Raw genomic sequence first — 23149 nt, 5'->3', positions numbered from 1 at the left:
TCATATATATCCAATCTCTTGCAAATGGGATGAGCTTATATATGGTCCAGCTATTTAATCGGCATAGAATTGTAGTTGCTTCCAGGATTGTAGGTATTGCAAAGGTCTCCAAAAGCCTCTACTTGGGGAAGAGTTTTCAAAAGCTTTTGCAGGCCTGTTATTATTTGGTCGTTGCAATACAAGTTGCCACACCAGAAAAAGGAAATCTAAATTTAGAGACTTGAGAGATCATACCCAACTCTCTTTGAATGAATCTTATGGCGATTTTTACGGTGTTTTGCAGGCATCTCTCATTCTCTCTAGACAAATGGTTACTACTGCTTTAATCGACCTCTCAAGATATGAAGTTTGCATCTTAAAGCAACATTAATTCAATATTTTTAAAAAAAAAAAATTTGATTTTATATACGTTTTATTAAATTCAATTTATAAATGAATATTTTATAATGAACAGGTGGAATTTTAATATAAGAATCAATTTCACAAATATAAATATGATAAGAAAAATTGAAATCCAAGAAGCTGCATGGCCCAAACCCCATTATAGTCTCTTTACATTTTGACCAAAAAAAATAAAAAGCTACCATACATATTATGGTTAAATAAATAAAACTCACAGCCAGAGCTTAGTCCAAACTTGGTTCGTCTCTAATTAAATTACCCTTCAAATATGTTTTATGTGGGTCAAGCAGTCAACAATGAAGACGTCTTCAATTTTTTCTTTTTAGAAATAGTTTCAATCTATGGTATTTTTTTTTTTTTGATAGGTATGGTATTTTTTTTATTCAATAACAATAAATTTTATCGGTTGAGTTAACTGGAATTCACAACATTTTTTAATTTTTAAACAATTTTATCGTATCATATAATAATTATGTAGGAAACATTCAATATGATTGAAATTTTTCAACACTAATTATAGTTTAAGGCCAAAATTAATAGAAATAGCACCCCCACCTCTTTAAATTTACATCGTACATATGGTCATTTGTAATTGGTAATTCCAATTTTGCATGCTTGCACGTACGGATGTGGACGTCTTAATTTTCTTTATTAGCAAGAGAGGTTGGGAGATATTCAGGGGGACAAAAAAAAAAAAAAAAACCGCCAAACCAATAGCTACATTCACACGTCAAGCAAAAAATAAATTTAAAGAACAAGTACAGAGCAGTAATTACAAACGATATTCTCTCTGGTTATCAGATTTACATTGGCCGACGGTGTCATTTATGGAGGCAATTGAAACACAACACAACTTCATTCATATCAAATTTCAAGCTATTAACTAACAAAAGTGGGGGTATAATGTGAGACTGTTAAAACTAGTAAAGAGAGTCTCTTCTTTTTTTTTTGGAATTTGATTAAAAAAAAAAAAATGAAGCAAGGAGATTAATGTTGTGCTAGCTATTTATTGTAGCCTGGGTATAGAGGTGGAGGTGGTGAACTGTATTCAAAGCCGGACGATGGGGGAAGAACCAACTCTGGTGGTGGAGGTGAGAAAACTGGTGGTGGCGGTGAGTGAACTGGGGGTGGAGGGGAATGTACCGGTGGTGGCGGTGAGTGTGCTGGGGGAGGTGGTGAGTGAACTGGGGGTGGTGATGATTTTACTGGTGGCGGTGGTGAATGGACTGGGGGTGGGGGGGAATGTACTGGTGGTGGTGGTGGTGAGTGAACTGGGGGTGGTGGTGAATGGACTGGGGGTGGGGGGGAATGTACTGGTGGTGGTGGTGATGGTGAGTGAACTGCGGGTGGAGGGGAATGTACTGGGGGTGGGGGGGAATGTACTGGTGGCGGCGGTGAGTGAACTGGTGGTGGAGGGGAATGGACTGGAGGTGGAGGAGAGTGGACTGGAGGTGGAGGTGATTTCACAGGTGGGGGTGGTGAGGGAGATGGGGGAGGAGGAGGTCGTTCTCTGATAATGGGTGAATTATCATAAGGATCAGGAGATGGTGCAGGAGACGGAGCTTGTGGTGGTGGTGGAGGTGAGTGTACTGGAGGTGGTGGTGGTGGTGGAGAGTGAACAGGAGGTGGAGGGGAATATACCGGTGGTGGTGGTGGGGAATGTACTGGCGGTGGGGGAGAGTGGACTGGTGGTGGTGGTGGGGAATGTACTGGTGGTGGTGGGGAGTGAACAGGAGGGGGAGGAGAATGGACTGGTGGTGGCGGTGAAGAATGGACTGGTGGTGGTGGTGGTGGTGGAGAGTGAACAGGAGGGGGAGGAGAATAGACTGGTGGTGGTGGTGATGCTTTGGGAGGAGATGGCTTTGGTGTAGGAGGTGGTGATGAGGCTCCACACTCGGCCTTGCTGCAATTAACCGGTCGGTTCACCACAGGAGCACAGACTTTCGATGACTTTTGTTTTGGCCTATCTGGTAAGCAATTGCTTGTATCATCAAAAGTAATGTCCTTACTGGATTGAGGCTCACATTCTGGGGCCTCACCATTGAAGTAATTGTAGGAGAATGTGAAGTTCACCAAGTTAGGCAATCGGCAAATGCTCTCAGACACAAACCCTGTCAACATGTTGCCCGAAATGTCCAACTCTTCAACCTCGGAAAGCTCTTCGAATGTCTTTGGTAAGATTCCACTGAATTTGTTGGAACCAATGTCCAACACCGTCACATTTCCAAGCAATCCAATATCGGCAGGCAAACATCCTGAAAAATCATTGTTCAAGAATATAATCTCGTTCAATGTGCTAGCCATTTTTCCAATACTACTTGGAATGCAGCCCTTGAAATGATTATTGGCGACTACAATAACTGAGGCAGGAGAGTTTCCGAAATTATCAGGAATTGTGGATGCGAACCGATTATTGTTCAAGAATAGAGCATCAAATTCCTTGTCGAAGAGCCCATGAGGCAACTCTCCCTCGAAGTCATTGTACCTAACATCAAGGTACTTTAAATTTGGAATTGAAAGAACAACCTTAGGGAATGGACCTACAAACCGGTTGTTGCTGATATCAAGCTCGTGAAGAAGCGTAAGTCTATTGAAACTCTCAGGAACAATCCCACAAAACCTGTTGGAATTGATGTGGAACAAAGCAATTTCTGTCAATAAACCCAACTCCGCCGGAAGGTACCCAGCAATATCAGCTTGGTTCATATCGATGCCAGCCACAACAGTTTCTTTTGGTTCATCAAGAGACGTAGCACAAAATACACCATTGTAATCACAAACATTGGGACCAACCCAATTCCCTGTGGTGTTCAAAGGGTCTGAGTAGATTGCCTTTTTCCATGCTTGGAGTGCAATGTAGGCACGTCTAAGCCTAGGATTAGGAAATGTACATTTCAAATCAACCTGAAACTCATAGTCATCAGGTAAATCACCACCGTGAGGATGCAAACTTAAGAGTTGGCGGCGAGCAATGAAATTGACTTCTTTATTGGATAGCGCCGAAGAGAATGACGAGAATACAAGGAAGGAGAGCACTAAGCAGCAGCAGCAGCAGCCTAAGGCCTGCATTGTATAGAGGTTTTGAAGAGCGTCGCCACCTTGGAGAGACCCAAGGCTGCTTATAGAATCGTTTGGGTGGAGATGGTGAATGAAAATATGGTGTTATATTGAGGGAAATAACCAGATTGTATGGAAGATATATGAGAGGGTATGCAAGAATTTTCTGTGCCGTTTTAGCCGAGAAAAGAAATTGGTTTTCCTCAAGCACCACAGATTTGATGGGTTTGTTATAACTTTTTTTGGTATATTTTATCTGGAAAATGTCTCTAATTATGGGTGTTTTGGAAGCTTGGGTTTTAGCACTATAAGCTAATTTTGGATTTAAGTTTGTTAGATGACAGATTAGCAATGACCAAGTCTTCCTCAAAAAACCAAAAGAGACTTACTTAGCCCAATGGCTTTTTAGTGTTTTTACAAGGTAAGAGCTAGCTGGCGAGAGTCTTAAGAGATTAGACCGCGTTAAAGAGTCTTAACTTAAGACACGCCACGTGAAGCCTATATTTGAATTTCTTCATCAGAATTAGAAGAGTTGTCATTGAGCTTTGAGCATTAGATTGTAAATTAATATGCTGTATAATTTGATAAAAAGAAGCCTGTATTCACATCCTAATTTTTCATTTTTGGGTCTTAATAGTTAATAGCTAAAGAGTAGAAACATACATTTTGTAGCAATTCTCGTCTCTTCTCAAGTTCAATTTTTAAGGTGCTCTTTGTTTACCCTTTTTTTGAAATCTATTTTGTTTATTTTGTTAGATATATCTTTTTAAACTTCGCCTTCTTATTTATATTTAACTCTTACCCCCATGTATTTTGTAAATAAAATTAGCAAACACATAACTATTAAGTTAAGGGTTGTTAAATTTTTGAGAAGATTAAGGGTTGTTAGGTTGGGATAAGGATCCTCATGAATTAGATTTTATTAAAGGCATGTTTGGTAGACTGTAATAGGTATGTAATGTAATAGTTATTCTTATGATTTAGCTATTTTTTAGTTTAGTTATGTTTTTATTACAAGAAATAATAATTCCTTATGAATAACTATTCTTTAAAATGAGGAATAACTATCTCTTTAAAAGGATTGTATATATATATATATTTTTTTGGAGAACAAAAAAAAAAGGGATATTAGCTATTCCTTACTAAATGCAATAATTTTAAAACTTAATATATTTCTAAATAAACAAACTTTCCATATACATCTAACAATTATAAAAATAAAAAATCATAAAAAATAATATATATCTCTCTTAAATTTAAAAAATAACAATTTTTAAGGAGATATAATTGTATGAGTAAGATATTTCCTAAAATAAATCTTAATTTACTCACAACCAAACTTATACATAGGTTTAGTTATTAAATTACAACAAATTTTATTCCAAGTAATAAAGATTACAATTTTTGTCGTAATTTTCATTTAGTGTACCAAACGTACCCTAAATGTATTTAAGAGTGTATATGTTGTTACGTCATTTAAAAAAATTTTAAAACACAAGTCACTTAACGGCTGTTAAGCTCATTACTATTTATATATTTGCAATTGTTGGCAAATAGGTCCCAAACCCCAGTATCTATAAGGGCAAAAACTATGTACAATTCCATAAATGATACATGCATCTTAAGTTTTTCAATTAAATTTATTCATATTGTGGGGCTCATGGGCCTGATAGCCTCGGCCCATCATGTAGCAGGCCCAAGGCCCAGGCCGAGGAGCACAGGCTATTCAGGGCCAAGGTGAGGGAAAGCCTTTCCTTCCCAATCCACACCGAGGACCACCTTATCCTCGGCCTGACGAAGGTAATTTTGGAAAGAGACTAACCCCAAAGTAAGCTGTCACTTTTACATTTAATGCATTCAACTAACCCCCCTGGCCGCATTAATGGGGAGGTAACCCCTTGGCAGGATAACGTTGATCAGAGTGAACCACTTGAGTACCGATAAGGCCTCTGATGGACGGACGGCCAGAAAAAAAGGCAAATAGATGATCAACAGATGGAAGGAGGATAGGAAGATAAAAACTATAAAAGAAAAGCTAGTAAAGTAAAAGGGGGGGAAAAAAGAGAGAACGATAAGGCCTCCTCGCCACGGCCGAGGAGCGTCCCCCATCTGTAAATGCACTCTTAGCATTTTTTGTAAGAAAAGTACATGCATGGTGATCGACGGCCAGCACCTAAACCTTTCAATCCACTCTCTATAAATTTATTGTTTGGGCTGGTTGGGCTGAAAACCCATTCGTATTCAGGGTCAATCCAAATTGGGTCCTTACAATTGGCGCCGTCTGGGAAGGATTAGGGTGCTGGTCGGCGCACCAGGCAATCGCTCTAAGTTCTAAGTGTTCGTTTTACAGTAGGTTGAAAAAATATATATAGAAGGTCGACAGCAAAAAAAAAAAAAAAAAAAAAAAAAAAAACGAAAGATCTCGATATTATTATTGTTATTTCATGAAAAGAAAGGTTACAAATTACAATCAAAGGCTCAGGTAGGCCTGTTTTACAAGCAAATTTACAAGCTAATACCACCAGTCATTTCTACAATCAGAGGCCCAGGTGGTGCCGCCCTAAGGAGAAGCTAGCCGGAGGGAAGTGTCAACTCGAGCTTTTATTTGGCACCAAGAGAATGGGAGAGCTTGACACGCGGTGGAGGAGGTGAAGGGCAATCATGCTCTCAGGCCCCCAACCACTCCCTCCTCGGCTAGGCGGAACTGGAACAAAGAGAGGAGCAGATGCAGGGCTCCGAGATACCCTCCCCCGTGATGTTCCCTCGATTCTCTCCGGCCCTCTCGAGTGTTGCCGTTGGAGACGGCAACACTCTAGCACCACCCATGAGGTGAATTCGCACGTCTTCCTCGTCGGGGGTGTGCTCCGGGGAAAGACATTAGGTTCTCTAACAACACCCCTCTGGGACGCCTCGAAGGGCGCCATCAGGGTTACGCCTAGATTCTGCCGCACGAAAGCCCAGTGGGGGCTGCGGCCATACCAGTTTCTGCCAATCCCGGTAACAATTCCGGCGGGGTTATTAAGGCATGGGAGGTTGGAAGAATATGTTTTGTTCTGTTGTGTTGAGAGGTCCATGGGTTACAGAGTAACCATCTCCTCAATTTATATAGGGATGGGAGTTGGTGAGAATTAATTCATGCAGAGTTCAAAAAGAGTATTATCAGCTGGGTTAGTAATGAAGTCGCCAATTTCCAAGGAGCCATGGACGGTTGGACTTGTGTTAATTTACGAGGACATTAATGAAGGCGCGTTTCGCGCACCGGAGCGTCAAGCGCGGAATACGAACAGACAAAGGGCGTTTCATAAATGAAAAAGATGGGCCTCGAGTTGGAGGCGAGGTCAATGCCACGTGTAAAGATCATAATCTGACACAAAGAGGAATCATCTCCAGTAAAGCGATTTGAGGACAAACCTCTACTTACAGGAAAATTGAAGTGGTAGACAGAACCAAGGTATTGCATGGTCCTCGGACCCAAGCCTATGGTAAAACTACACACACCATTATATCTAATACTTACAGGAAAATTGAAGTGGTAGACAGAACCAAGGTATTGCATGGTCCTCGGACCCAAGCCTATGGTAAAACTACACACACCATTATATCTAATACTTAAAGGAAAATAGAAGTGGTAGACAGAGCCAAGGTATTGCATGGTCCTCGGACCCAAACCTATGGTAAAACCACACACACCATTACACCTGGTACTAGACAGAACCAAGGTATTGCATGGTCCTCGACCCAAACCTATAGGGAAACTAGATACTTACAGGAAAATTGAAGTGGTAGACAGAACCAAGGTATTGCATGGTCCTCGACCCAAGCCTATGGTAAAACTACACACACCATTATATCTAATACTTACAGGAAAAATAGAAGTGGTAGACAGAGCCAAGGTATTGCATGGTCCTCGGACCCAAACCTATGGTAAAACTACACACACCATTATACCTGAGCACCAGACATAACCAAGATATTGTATGGTCCTCAGACCCAAGCCTATGGTAAAAGATACTTACAGAAAAATAGAAGTGGTAGACAGAGCCAAGGTATTGCATGGTCCTCGGACCCAAACCTATGGTAAAACTACACACACCATTATACCTGGGTACTAGACAGAACCAAGGTATTGCATGGTTCTCGGACCCAAACCTATGGGGAAAGTAGATACTTACAGGAAAATTGAAGTGGTAGACAGAACCAAGGTATTGCATGGTCCTCGGACCCAAGCCTATGGTAAAACTACACACACCATTATATTTAATACTTACAGGAAAAATAGAAGTGGTAGACAGAGCCAAGGTATTGCATGTCCTCGGACCCAAACCTATGGTAAAACTACACACACCATTATACCTAAGCACCAGACATAACCAAGGTATTATATGGTCCTCAGACCCAAGCCTATGGTAAAAGATACTTACAGAAAAATAGAAGTGGTAGACAGAACCAAGGTATTGCATGGTCCTCGGACCCAAACCTATAGTAAAACTACATACACCATTATATCTGGACACCAGACATAACCAAGGTATTGTATGGTCCTCAGACCCAAGCCTATGGTAAAAGATACTTATAGAAAAATAGAAGTGGTAGACAGAACCAAGGTATTGCATGGTCCTCGGACCCAAACCTATGGTAAAACTACACACACTATTATATCTGAGTACTAAACAAAACCAAGGTATTGCATGGTCCTCGGACACAAGCCTATGGAAAACTAGATACCTATAGAAAAATAGAAGTACTGGGCATAACTAGGTTATTGTATGGTCCTCGGACTCGAACCCATAAAGAAAATATCTCGAGAAAAACCAAAGCGTTACTTAGAGTCAAGCTATAAAACGATCCTTAGATTTACATTTGAAGGATAACAGATGGTTTCATGAGGCTAACTCCAGAATAGAATACGAATATTGAGCAGAATACAATAGTAAAGCAAACAAAGGAAAATATCATCAGATGGAAGCAAAGTATTATGTATTCAGTTCAAACGGAAAGTATACAACTCCCTTACAACGCCACTGAGGCAAGAAACAAAATGAGATAGAAAAAGAAGATCAAAGAAAAATAAACAAAGTTGTCCTATGTCGATGCTAGTCTCCTCAACTCGGTAGGCAAATTAAGTCAGTAAGTAAATCAAAAAGTTTTGGCCAAGGCCGAAGGGCTTGGTTTCGAAAGGTCCGCCGGAGGACTTGCCACGTCTTAAGGTATTTCCTGACCCTCGGTTACAACGTCCCCCAACGCTCTTTGGGGCTCAACCTCCTCGGATGGTTGATCAGTTAACGGTGCATCTTCGGCGGTCTTATCGTGACTTTCAACCGGAGGTAATGAGGATCCCTCCTCAGAAGCAGCAGATGCAACCTCGCGAATGGCAATAGGGAATATACCCTGTCCTCCCTTCTAAGATCAGATGAAATATCAACCCCTGCTTGGTTGAGGGTTCATGCCAGGTTTGAGAACAATAATGCCTGCACACTGCAGGAACTTGAGCCCGAAGAGTGGCTTCAGTCTTAGCCACCCCTTTGCGAAAGCATCCTCCTCTGCCTTTTCCATAGAGCGCTCAGCGTCTATGATGGTTGATTAGTTAACGGTGCATCCTCAGCGGTCTTATCGTGACTCCCAACCGCTGGTAATGAGGATCCCTCCTCGGGAGCAGCTGGTGCAACCTCGCGAATGGCAATAGGGTAATATACCCTGTCCTCCCTTCTAAGATCAGATGAGGCATCAACCCCTGCTTGGTTGAGGGTTTCATGCCAGGTTTGAGAACAGTAATGCCTGCACACTGCAGGAACTTGAGCCCGAAGGGTGGCTTCAGTCTTAGCCACCCCTTCTGCGAAAGCATCCTCCTCTGCCTTTTCCATAGAGCGCTCAGCGTCTATTTTCACAAATACCGCCTCGTCTTTGGCTCTCACAGCCTCGTCCCTGGCATACTCAACAACACCTTTTTCATGGATTGCCTTGGTCAACTGTTCCTTCATATAGGTAATGTTCTCTTTAACAGTTTATAATTGACCCTCAACGTCTTGCAAGCGATTAGTTTGATTCTCAGCTTGCTTCCTGGCCACGGCTAGGTCAGAGACAGCAGTATCCTTGGCCTTCGTCATTTCTGTCAGATCATCGGTCGCCTTTTTTAGGTCTGCCTCAGATCTCTTAAGAGTATTGGCAGCCTCCAAGAACTTGTCACGCTCTTGTGCTAAGGCTAGGGGTGTGCAAAAAACCGAAGAACCGAAAAAACCGTTTCAAACCGGCCGAACCGATGTAAAAATTTCGGTTCGGTTTCGGTTCGGTTTCGGTTTTATTTTATAAAAAACCGAAAATTTCGGTTCGATTTTTGGTGTCAAATTTTAATACACCGAACCGACCGAACCGAACCGAAATATTATTATATAATAATATCATTAATATATTATTATATTATATTAAATATAAAATATTTTTTAAACAGCTACTGATGCTCCTTTCTACCGGATATTTTCAAAAAAATAAAAATTTGCTTTTCAGCTTTTCAGCTTTGGCAGATGCATGCCAGCTTTGCTTTGGGCAGTGGGCAAAGTCCAATCAATCAGCTGAATCAAGAAACTAAGTTGAAACTAAGTTACCAAACTAACTTAACTAAGTTATCAAGTGACTAAAGGGGAACTAAATTCAATAATGTGCAGTGGGCCTTTTTCTTATTTTTCAGTCATGACTTCAAAGTTTTAAATTTTAAATGATCTGACCTCCATTTTAAAATCTATTAGATTTTAATCGCCCATAATTAAACTAGCTAATTATCTAATTAAACTAATTAAACTAAAATTAATTGAACTATAAAAGGAAAAAGTGAAAACCCTACCCTACATACCCGGCCCACTCTTTCATTTTCACTCTCACTCTCACCCTTTCACTCTCAAACATTCAGAGTTTCAGACCTCACTCCTCAGGCCGCCCCACTTCTACCTCTCACACTTTCCACTCCTTCCCTCTGCCGTCGCCTCCACACGCCGCCCTCTCCACGATCATCGGCTTCTCATCTCCCACGGTACGTCTTCCCCACACTTTCACTCTCCCTCTGCCATCGACATCACACTTTCACTTTCACGCCGCCCTCCACACGCCGCCTCCCCACGCCGCCTCTCTGTTTTGTGTTTGTCTTTTGTTTGGGTTTCTCTGTGTTTGGTGTTTTAGGTTTTGAAAATAGAAATCTTGATACCGTGACCCACTCTCTGTTTTGTGTTACTCTGTGTTTTGTGTTACTTTGTGTTAGTGGGTTTTGTGTTTTAGGTTTTGAAAATAGAAATCTCGATACCCTCTGACCCTCTCTCTGTTTTGTGTTTCTCTGTGTTATGTGTTTTGTGTTTTGGTTTTTAGGTTTTGAAAATAGAAATATCGATACACCCTTTGACCCTCTCTCTGTGTTATGTTTCTCTCTGTTTATTTTTTCAAGTTTAAATGTTTTANGCCCCATTTTCTCATTCAGGGTATCTACACACCCTAATATCCTAAATACATTCACGGCACACTGAGTAGGAGCCAGGCGAAAATGCCTAAGGTAATTAAGGGTCACCGGCCTCATAGGGATTCTCATCCCTCCTTCTACGAAAGCAACTATCGGGATCACAATTTCACCCTCTCTCCTCCTAAGGTACCACTCTCCCTCTTCACAGTACTTCAAATTCACATTATTTGGTATTCCATAGTCGACAATGAATTTATTCATCATCTCATCGGACTCGACCAACTTCTTAAACTTACCCATTCCCCAAAGACGACTAAAAGTTCTAAAAGAGAAAAGGAAGAGTGAAATCAAGGAAATTTGGGGTCGCTAGAAAAAGAAGACTTACAGAAGTATGACGATACTCTTCAAATAGTGTGCAAGTCGAACCAGATTCAAACTATATGCATCAATAATTATAAGCGCAAAAATGATGAAACCAGGCGATTCAAACAGGTATTTATACTCTCCCTTAAGTTCTCCAAATGAAACCGCTTGCTCATAAAAGCAAAAGATCATGCTGTTGAAAGTGGGAAACGTGGTGCCGCCAAAATTTAATGTGGGCACCCATTAAGTCTTGAAACGCTAAAAACGCGCATCGGGCAGTCAAAAAGCCGCCAGCATCAGTATGAACCAAAGTGGGGCAATTCGTCCAATGGACCCGCATGTATCAAAACCTTCTTCCCCGTTTGAGGGAACGTGCAGCAGAGTTTTGAGGGGCTATTGTGGGGCCCGTGGGCCTGATAGCCTCGGCCCATCATGTAGCAGGCCCAAGGCCCATGCCGAGGAGCACAAGCTATTTTGAACCAAAGTGGGGGAAAGCCTATTTTCCTAATCCACGCCGAGGACCACCTTATCTTCGGCATGGCAAAGGTGATTTTGGGGAGAGGCTAACTCCAAAGTAAACTGTCACTCTCGCATTTAATGCACTCAACTAACCCCCCTGACCGCATTAATGAGGAGGTAACCCCTTGGCAGGATAACGTTGATCAAAGTGAACCACTTGAGTATCGATAAGGCCTCTGATGGGACGGCCGGCCAGAAGAAAGGCAAATAGATGATCAACAGATGGAAGAAGGAGATAGGAAGATGAAAACTATAAAAGAAAAGCTAGTAAAGTAAAGGGGGGGAAAAAAGAAAGAATGAGAATGCCTCCTCGGCCACAGGCCGAGGAGCATTCCCCCTATTTGTAAAGAAACTCTTAGCATTTTTTATAAGAAAAGTTCATGCATGGTGATCGACGGCCAGCACCTAAACCTGTCAACCCACTCTCTATAAATTTATTGTTTGGGCTTGTTGGGCTGAAAACCCATCACTCAGGGTCAATCCAAATTGAGTCCTTACATAAAGTATTGGTTATAATTTTTTTAAAATATATTATTAAAGGTATATTATAGTACGCTCATAAAGTTTACATAGTAGATTGAAAAAAATTTCTCCAAATTGATATGATGGAAAATCTCTTACCTTTTTTTATACGAGAAAGAAGATATAAAGCTCCAAAACACTTGAAGCATACCAATAAAGACAGCTTCATCTTACCAAATCTAGTTTTCTCTCCAATATTCTTCATCTTAATTTTTTTTTTTACTATTTTTTTAAAATTTTAGTTTTATTGTCATTTTTTTTAATGAGATATTGTCATTTAAGTTAATAGGTTTTCTTTCTCTCTCAAAAATAATAATAATAATAATAGGCATTTTAATGCGAGCACACTGAAACCCTTAATTTTCTAATTATTGATATGTAATTTAAGTATTGGTGTTTTGGAATTGGTCAAAGTAGAGGTTTTGTTCGTATTTGGAGGGTCACAAAACTGAGGCATTGGCTAGATGGGTAATGTTTAATTTTTTTGGGTACCAATTTAACTTTTTGGGTTTTTTTTTTTTTGATATACCAAATTAAAATTATTTTTTTGGACTTTGGAGGTGTTATAAGGGCCGTTTGGTAAAGAAGTTTGAGTAATGTTGTTTGTATTTTTTTGATATACGTGTAGGTGAAAAAATATATAAAAATGTGTATAATATTATTTAAAAATTAAAAATATATGTTTAAGATGCTCTATTAGCTCTATCAAAAAAAGCAGTCTATTTTTCCCTTCCTAAGAGGAGCTTCAGCCTTCAGTTAGTCCGGTTCCAACAAGCCCATTGTCTCTGGTTTTTAATTGTTTCTGTTTTCTAATTTTTTTTTTTAATTTTTTCTTTTGCTTTTTCTCATTAGGTGATTTTTTTTTTTTTTTTTTTTTTTTTTNAAAAAAATGTCGGTAGGAAGTTTCAAACACATTCTTGCCACCATATTTTATTAGTTTTTTAATAAAATTTTTGAAGTATTTTCAGCATCTTTCTTGTATTTATATAAATATCTATATGAGAAATATTATGTTTACAGTATTTTTGCAATAAATACTAAATATTAAGTTGTTATGGGACATTATTAATGGATAAAAAAATAATTTTGATGTTGTATCCAAATTAGAACTAGTAACAATTTGTCATTTAAGATTTATTGTGAGTATCGTGAATGTTATGAATGTAATAATCCTCTATTTATATAATTGAAAATTGACAAAGTTTAGCTTAAAATTGGTTTTACCCTTAAATTTTTATTATATATTTAAACAAACCATATAATTTATTTAAAAACTTATGTTATTAAAATTACATATGAATGATTTCTTCAATTGTTATATAGTAGGTTGAAAGAAGACAACCTCAAACTAGTTAAAAGTTTTTTTTTTTTTTTTTTTTTTTTATATTGAAAATTATTAGTTACTTCTACAGTAGAGTGACACCCTCTCACATGAACTGTAGAACATAGAACCATCATGAGCTTAGAAATATTCGGGTTTTGGGGTAAGTAGTCAAAATTAGGGGTGTCATTTCAACATGGCACCTAAAAGATTTAAAATTGATCCACCTAAGTGAGATAGGGGTATTAAAGCAACAAACTAAGAAGTGAAAATAGTACTCTCCTTACATGTTTAGAAAGGACATATTATATAGAAAAATGTTACATTTACAATATTTTTCACAACATATCATAGGTAATAAGTTGTTATTGGTTCTAATTTGAATCTCACAACTTAAATTACTTTTTTACCCCATCCATAACAACTAATAATAACCTATTACTTAAGACAGTCTTTTAGCTGAGTAGGAGCGATCTCCTCAAACGGTTTGGATAATCATCTACCTATATTTTAATCATAAGACTTATTAGTTATTAGTCATCTAAAACAGTCACGCAATTATTATGTTATGTAAAAAATTCAAATAATTATTAAATAAAGTATTGATTGTAATTTTTTTTTTAAAGTATGTTAGTAAAAATATATTATACTATTCATCTAAAACAGTCACATAATTATTACGTTATCTAAAAAATTCAAATAATTATTAAATAAAGTATTGATTATAATTTTTTTATAAATATGTTATTAAAAGTATATTATAGTACGCTCATAAAGTTTACATACTTAATTGAAAAAAAAAAAATTGCCCGTGGGTTTTAGTTAGCTCAACTAGTAAAATCTCTAATGATTGAATAAGAGATCTGGGATTCAATCCCTGTCTACGCTAAAAACCGATTAATGTCTTGATTTAATGATAAATAACTATTATCAAGAGCGGACGTACGTTATAAGTTTAAACTATCTCAAAAAAAAGAAAAAATTTTCTCCAAATTGATATGATGGAAAATCTCTTACCTTATTATATATGAGAAAGAAGATATAAAGCTCCAAAACAATTGAAGCATACTAATAAAGACAGCTTCATCTTACCAAATCTAGTTTCCTCTCCAATATTCCTCATCTTATTTTTTTTTTTTTTTACTATTTTTTTAAATTTTAGTTTTATTGTCATTTAAGTTTTTATTTTTATGAGATATTGTCATTTAAGTTAATAGGTCTTCTTTCTCTCAAAAAAATAAAGTAAAATAATAATAATAATAATAGACATTCTAGTGCGAGCATACAGAGACCGGCTTAATTTTCTAGTTATTGATATGTAATTTAAATATTGGTGCTTTGGCATTGGTCAAAAGAGAGATTTTGTTCTCATTTAGAGGGTCACAAAACTGAGGCATTGGCTAGATGGGTAATGTTTAGTTTTTTTTGGGTACCAATTTAACTTTTTGGGTTCTTTTTTTTTTTTTGGTATACCAAATTATTATTATTTTTTTTTTTGGATTTTTGAGGTGTTATAAGTGTTTAATGTCTATTTTTCCCTTCCTATAAGGAGCTTCAGCCTTCAGTTAGTCCGGTTCCAACAAGGCCATTGTCTCTGGTTCTTAATCGTTTCATGTCAGAGATAATTATATAATATTATGCATTATGATTTTGATTTTTGGATTTAGATTTAGATTTTTTATTTTATTTTAATGAGTATCGTTTAGATCTACTTGTTTTAATCGTTTATTTGCATTGGAAAGAAATTTGAAGAACTAAAAATGCCATTTTTTTTTTTTTTTTTTTTTTTTTTTTTTTTTTTTTTTTTTTTTTTTTATAAAAAAATTTGAACGGTTTTAGACCCCTTAAAACACAACCAGATTGGTTAGCCTAGATTAATTAGCCAAGTTGTTACTTAGTCAAATTATGCAATTCTAGGTTAAAGCAATCAAATAATCATATCAAGATATAAAGCAGTGGAAAATAAATAAACACAAGATATGATGACCTAGGAAACCACACGGTAAAAACCTGGGGAGGATTTGACCTAGCTATCCTCAAGGTAAACCTGAATCTACTATGCGAAAGAATCGAAATTCATACAGAAGGACTACAAGCTCCCCGCTTGACTTCCTAATGCTACCCACCAATATAACTTACTGACACGACCACGTGCAAGCTCCGAATCCACGGACTCCTTCTTTCTTGGATTCTTCAATCAGCTACAAGCACCCCCGCTTGATATTCTTTAAGCTTCAATGGTAGCAACCAAGTTGATCATCAAGATGTTGATACTATCTCCAACTTGAAAACCCTAAGCTTTGTGTAAAGGAAAACTCCTCTAGATCTCACAAGAGATTTACACAAAACAGCAATGTATGAGCAACAATACAATTGGAGCAACCTTCAAAAACGTGGCTAGGGTTTAGTTTATATACCTAGGGTAAAAACATAAAACTCTAAACGTTTAATGAAGTAGGGCTGAGTTGGAAATTCTGCAGAAAAATCAACCTGTGCGATTTTCGATCGATCGAGTCTATTCTTCAATCGATCGAGCCAGGCCGAAAGTCCCAAGTACTTCTGCAGCCACTCGATTCCAACTTTACAATAATAAACCAACTTTGAGCAAGCCTTAACAAGACTAAATACATTGTTTTGATCATGATTTGCCAACATTACAAATTAGAGTTCTAAATACATAAAATCCTAAGACCTTAGAACCTAACAAAATTTATTTTGGAGGTGTTATAAATGTTTAATGTCTATTTTTCCCTTCCTATAAGGAGCTTCAGCCTTCAGTTAGTCCGGTTCCAACAAGGCCATTGTCTGTGGTTCTTAATCGTTTCATGTCAGAGATAATTATATCATATTATGTATTTTGATTTTGATTTTTTTTTTTTTTTAATGAGTATCATTTAGATCTACTTGTTTTAATCGTTTATTTGCATTGGAAAGAAATTTGAAGAACTAAAAAGACTAAAAGGTATATAGCACTTTTAAACCATCCCAGCTAGGGCTCTAAACGAGCTGAGTATTAAATGTTCAAGCTTGTTCATTTAATCTTTTTTCAAACATGGGCTAAGCTCGAGTTTATTATCAAACAAGATTTTATGTTTAGGCTTGACTTATTTTCTTGTCAAACAAGCTCAAACTTGTTCATGAGTTACTTGAATAACTTATTCTTTTCCTATATAGTGTGAAACCATGACTAAAATATTTTACATTTTCATAATTTTGTGAATTTTGATTATGAATAATAGACTATTTATATCATTAATAAACTACATATAATAATTTAATATCATATGAACCTATTGAAAAATTTATACAATACAATTTGAAGTCTATATGAATATACTTTTAGACTAGTATATATGTAAAAATATAATATTATACATAGTTAAATCGAGTCCTCATATTTACGAGCTTGTTCACAAGTACATTGTTTTGCTTGAGCTTTGCTTGTTTTATAATCAAGTCTAAACTTAAGACTTGAGCTTTGGCTTATTTTCTAAACAAATGAACATAAACAAGTTCATTCTCGAGCCGAACTTGAGCTGTTTATAAACAATTTAGTTCATTTATAACCCTAATCCCAATGGTAAAATTAGTCCTCTAGAAGACAGTTCAGTGCAAAAACAGTTGTAATGATTGCGTAGGATATTAATTTACGTCAAAAACTGAGAAAAGAAATTACAGTTGTACAAGTTTGAACAAATATGAAATTTGGGCTAGTAGTTGAAGATGTTAAGAAGGCTAACTCTGGTTTGATTAGACACCTTAACAAGCATTCAAGCATTTCATCGAGATCATGAATGCTAGACTCTGATTTCTCCAGCCAGTTTTTCACATTTTCAACATGCGTGATGTAATCAGATTTGCTTATCTTGTGACTCATGAGAGATTGTAATGCTGCATCCACCTCAAGTTCATTTGTTTTTGTTTCTAAATCCTCACATGCCACTCTTTTGGGGTGCAACAGCTTGGAAACAAATGACCAGCTGCTGAACTTTGATCTCAACTTTGTCTAATTATGGTCACTTCTACTTCCTCAATATGCTAATTATGGTCAGTCTTATGGCTTTTGGTGGTGCACTTGATTTCCAAGCCTTGTGGATGGCCTTTTTGATCACCTCCCTGGAAATCAAGTATTTCCCTACCTCCCTTGTAAGCTCCATTTCACCTCCTCTTCTTCTTTTCATAATTGATTGGAGTTCAAGTGTGCATTCCTTTGTTTGCAATAAGGCATCCTTTGTGATTCCAAAGACATCAAAAGCCTAAGAGATCCATCCAACAGCTCTTCAATCCCACGTCTTGTGCTGCATGCTCTTGGGCTAAGGCTTGTTAATTAAACAGCAGCTGAAGCAACTTATCGACACAATCACGTAAATCCAGAAGGCCATTCAGTCCATTGCTTATTGATGAAGTCGTGAAGATGATTCAGAAGCCCTTGATCTGCAAAAGTGGTCATTGAACTCTGAAATGAGAGGGTGTGTTCTAGAAGGCAAGTTGTTTGACGAGTATGGTATTGGGATTTTGCATTTAGAGGTGAGGAAGCCATTTTACCTTGGAAGAGAGGTCTTACCTGTTCCTGTTGAGTGTACAATTCAGTCTAGCAATCAGCCTTCCATCCATTGCTATCCATTTGATATATATACATATATATTGAAGTATGGGAAACAAAAGAAATCTCATAAATAAATTAGAAATAAAATAACAGCAATTTTTTTGCAATGTCTCCCCCTCTCCAGCTCTCCAATTCATGATTAATTACTTATAAATTTTAGAATCAAGAGATCATCTTCTTAAAATATCATTTTATGTATATAAATATTGCACAACAAAGGACAATCTCTAAGATATGCAGAACACGAGTGGGTTGACACCATCTTCTCTGACACAAGAAAAGGCAATAGCCATTATATCCAACTGCCTGCCCTCAAGACCAGCCCTCGCTCACACGTAAACATCTTAATTTATAATAGGTGATAATGTACTCCTTGCTTCCAGCGGGCTCTTAATATAAAAATTCTTATGCTGACCTTCCTTTTCTATATATTGTCATGTAACATTCAAGTAATCATGCAAACAAGATGATGTTTATTAATGATACAATTGGTGGCAGGCAAGATCTGCATGTGAAACTTCTTTATTTTTTATCAGGATTCTGTAAAGTGAATTTGGCCAATCCATATATGTATAAAAATATTGGATGTCCCTCAAAGCAGTGGTGACGCCACGTTATGCTCAGGGTGTTCCTAGGAACATCCTGACTTGAAAAAAAAAATTTATATATAATAATTAAATTTTTTTATTTGTTTACCCTTAAAAAAAAAAAAATAGGAACACCCTCATCCAAATTAGGAACACTCTCAAATTAAAAAAATAAAAAAAAAAAAAAAAAAGCCCAAAAAATATCTTCAACTAAAATCTGAAAAAAAAAATAAAAAAAAAATTGTAACAGAGCAAAACAACGGATGGCAAGCCCAACATTAAGCCCATGGCAAGCCCAATAGATTACAGAGGAAGCAAACTCACGGTTTCTCAAAAAAAAAAAAAAAAACCAAACCCTAATACAGAGTAAATCACTAAATCAGAAAACTCAAATCAGTAAATCAGTACATCAGAAATCACTAAAGCTAAAGCAAACCTAAAAACAGAGCAACAGAGCAACGCCTCCCTTTAGAAGTTAGATTGGTCCAGTTGCAGTCCAGACTCCAGAGCACATCGTCGCCTGATGCCCCTCATCAGAGATCGGTCCAGTCGCAGTCTAGAGCACATCGTCGCTCATCGGAGATCGCTCGTCGGAGGTCGCTTACACATTGCATCGCACATTGTCGCAGATCGCTCGATAGTCACTGCCTCAGCCTCAGCCTTAACTCCTTAGGCCTCCCTCCCTGCTCTGGTGCTTCCTCAAGGTATCTCTCTCTCTCTTTCTCTCTGACTCTCTCTCAGTCTCTCACTCACTCACTCTCTCTCTCTCTCTCTCTCTCTCTCTCTGTGAAATCTGAAATGAAATAAATGGGTCGCTGTCTCTAAAACTCTCTCTTTATTCTACTTTATCATCTGAACTGTGAAGAGTAACTTTATCTGAATTGTGATTGGCTGAAGTAGTGAAGCTTTATCTTTATTAATATTTTGCTTATTTTTTTGACTTTTTGAATTTGGCTATATCTTATGATTCTTATCCGTTGGTTGGGGTGTGTTGGTGTTGGTCAATTGGTGAGATATTGTCTTTTAGTGTAATGTTATTGTGATTTGTGATTGTGAAATTTTCTAATTGACTCATAATCCTAACAATTGATAATTTAATTAATTAATACATTATAAAAGACAAATAAATTAAATTATGTTAGGCTAAACATCAATTAATAATTTTATAATTAATGAAATAACAATATAACAAATTATAGTTTATAAAAGACAAACAAATTAATAAAACAACTAAATAACAATAATTAATAATTTTATTAATATTTCAAATGAACTTATAATTTATTATACAGGCACCTTTGTTAATTTCTTTTCTTTTCATTTTTTTTTTTCCTTTTGAGGTTTTTCGGTATACAGAATGCAAATTTGTTTTGGTTTTAAGAACATTTAAAAAAAAATAAAAAAAATAAAAAACCTTCAAAGCACAAACTTCATACCAATCAAATCTTGAATTGCAGCCGGTATTTACCGAAACATCTTGAAACACTCAAAATAGACTTAAATAACCCGAAATATTTTCAAAGTGAAATAGGAACACCCTGGACAAAATTCCTGGAATTGCCACTGCCTCAAAGAGAGGCATTCAAGCTTTTTATAAGTGCATAGGCTGACAAGATTGGAGAGTAGCATATGAGGAAGTTCTACAATATATAAGCATGACCATCACTAGTAATATATTAAGTGTAGTGCTGTAGCCTTCTGATTGCGTTGATAAGTTGCTCCTATTGCCTTTCACACAAGCCTTGGCACAAGAACAGCACAAGAAATGGTTTAATGAGACGTTGAATGGATCTCTTATGCTCTTGGATGTGTGTGGTACTGCAATAGATGCCTTGTTGAAAACAAAGGAATGCACACGTGAACTTCAATCAACTCTGCGCAGAAGAAAAGATAGTAACAAGGAGATCGTAAGGGAGGTTGAGAAATACTTGGCCTCAATGAAGATCCAAAAAAAGGCGTTGCAAAAGGCCTTAAAGTGCTTGCAAGTTAAGATTAATTACAAGAACACTGAAGATTTTCTCATTATTAGCGTGTTCAAAGAGCTAGAAGCTGTAACTCTCACTGGATTTAATCCCTGTTAACTTTTATTGCCAAACCAAACTTGCAATCAAAGTCAAGCAGCTGGTCTTTGGTTTCCAAGTTGGTGCACCACAAAAGAGTGGTATGTGAGAGTGCAGAATCAGATGCAAATGAGTTTGAGATGGTAGATGTAGCATTACAATTTCTCATGAGCCGCAAGAAAAGGAAATCTGATTATTTTGTGCATATAGAAAATGTGCAGACCTGGCTTGGAAAGTTGGAATCAAACATTCAAGAATTTGAAGAAGAGCTTGAATGCCTGTCTAGGCACCTAGTCAAAACCAGAGTTTCCCTTCTCAACATCCTCAACCACTAGCCCAATAATAGTTATGGGAAGCCTTTTTTGTCTGTAAACTATTAGAAAGTCCTACTTCTATACATGTACATAAATGACAAATATATATTTTTCTCTTCTTATTCTAGATCAACTCATTGTCTTACACAATTTATCACTAGTGTCTTGTTAATTAACTCTCTTCCTTGAGCATTTGAGACTAGAATGTCTGAAAAAAAAATTATTAATATTCAATATGGTAAATTTTACCACATCAACCCAAAGTCTTGGACCAAAAGATAGCAATACGCATTTAAAATTATTTTCAAAGCTGTAATGATTTCTACTGGCGTAGGGAATAAGTTGATTAACTAATGCCGGAAGCACAAAGAAAAATTTATTTTATTTTAATCTTATATGATTATGAAGTCATTGTATTTTATTTTAGGTCGTAGCAGTTAATTAGGTTATTAGGATTTAATTTTATTAGAATCAAAGGTCATTTTAATAATTTGATAATTAGGATTTCTGAAGTCAATTAAAATTAAGATTTTTAAGTTAGTTAGAACTAGGTTAGTAGTCTATATTAGCAAAGTATTGTACTCCAATTGAGGGGGATTATTTTGATGAATAAAACTTTATTCAAAATATCTCAATGTTATAGTGCAGACTCCAATCAACCCTAATTTCTAACTCATAGAGGCTTTAGTTTGCTTGGTACTCAAGCAGACCTAAGTGCTGACTTCTAAGTTCATAAAGACGGAAGGAGGAATTTTTTTTTGGGGGCACAAACAGGAAATTTTTTATTAAAAAAATCATTTTTAGAATAAGAAATATACTAAAATTTAAAACTAAATTAATAAATGAAAAAATAAAACTAGCATCTATTCAATTTTAACAACATATAAATAAAATAAAATACATATATAACTATTTCTAAATACATTTCAACTCAATCATTTATAAGATATATACATCAAAATGGAACTCAAAGATTTTATTTCAAATTCTAAACATCATCTATGATTAATTTTATACTAAATTTTGAGAAAATTTTCATTTTAATGTGCAAAATCAAATAATCTGTTAAAATATCATATTCTATTTTTTTGTAAAATAAATTTTTGATAATATTCATTATTGAAAATATTTGTTTCATAATTGGAATAAAAATTAGAAAAGTAAGTATAAGTACAATTAAGCACTATATAAAAAAATTGGTAGGTTATAAATTTTCTAGTCCTTACTAACCATTGGCACAATTAAAAAATATTCAATAATTTTTCAAAGTTGAGATGTTGAAACACATGATGCTCATAATGGTGAAATTCCATGTTCAATAGTATTTTTTCAAGTTTGCAAATTCTTGAAAATAAAATTTGTTTACTAATAATAAAAAAAAAAACTCATCAGTTTCAAAAATATTCACTTGTTTTTTTTTTTAGAAACAATATTCATTTGTCTTTTGAAAATCTGGAGTTGAGCTAATTAGATAAACAAGTCTACTATGTGTTAACTAACCCAATAATTTATTTCTTGTAATTGAGAATTTTTTCCCGGCGTAAAATAAAATTCTAATCAATAGTGATGCTCAATTATAAAATCATCTTATTGATGGTAAAACAATAAAATAATAAACTAGACAACATGCCAACGTCCAAATCTTGAAGTCCCAAACCCTAAAATTTGGATCCCAAATTAATATATAACCAAAATGTCATACGAAGCATGCATATTGATATTGTTGGTTATGGCCTAGAACAAAAAGCATCACGACAGTGGTTTGCCAAATCTTCTTCAGCCTTCTTGAATGATTATTCACTCTTTGCTAACTTATAATGCATTAGTCATTACCTTTTTCTTAGCAGAGACTTTTTTTTTTGAAGGATATTTTATCTATATATATATATATATAATTGTTTTGTAGATAAAAAAAAAAAAAATTATTTTTAATTTTTCATTTCTTTTGTTGTTTTGGAAG

At 36.2% G+C, this 23149-nt stretch overlaps 2 protein-coding genes across 2 annotated transcripts in view; both read right to left on the bottom strand.

The window, feature by feature from the left end:
• Positions 1 to 1132: 1132 nt before the first annotated feature.
• LOC136069874 (pollen-specific leucine-rich repeat extensin-like protein 3) lies at positions 1133 to 3592 on the bottom strand. Its single transcript, XM_065778957.1, has one exon. The coding sequence runs from the start codon at positions 3469 to 3471 to the stop codon at positions 1405 to 1407; it is 2067 nt and encodes a 688-aa protein (XP_065635029.1). The 5' UTR covers positions 3472 to 3592; the 3' UTR covers positions 1133 to 1404.
• A 5069-nt stretch (positions 3593 to 8661) lies between these two features.
• LOC136069880 (uncharacterized) overlaps positions 8662 to 23149 on the bottom strand; it is a 24501-nt gene continuing 10013 nt past the window's right edge. The window contains exons 5-6 of the mRNA XM_065778966.1: positions 9480 to 9658; positions 8662 to 8859 (exon numbers count right to left, since the gene is read on the bottom strand). Coding sequence (XP_065635038.1) covers positions 8662 to 8859; positions 9480 to 9658 — 377 coding nt within the window. The remainder of the gene's footprint in view (positions 8860 to 9479; positions 9659 to 23149) is intronic.

This window comes from Quercus suber, unplaced genomic scaffold (genome assembly GCF_002906115.3).
Source record: "Quercus suber isolate HL8 unplaced genomic scaffold, Cork oak 2.0 scaffold_194, whole genome shotgun sequence".
NCBI classification, from domain to species: Eukaryota; Viridiplantae; Streptophyta; class Magnoliopsida; order Fagales; family Fagaceae; genus Quercus; species Quercus suber.
This window is presented reverse-complemented; position numbering and strand designations above follow the sequence as displayed.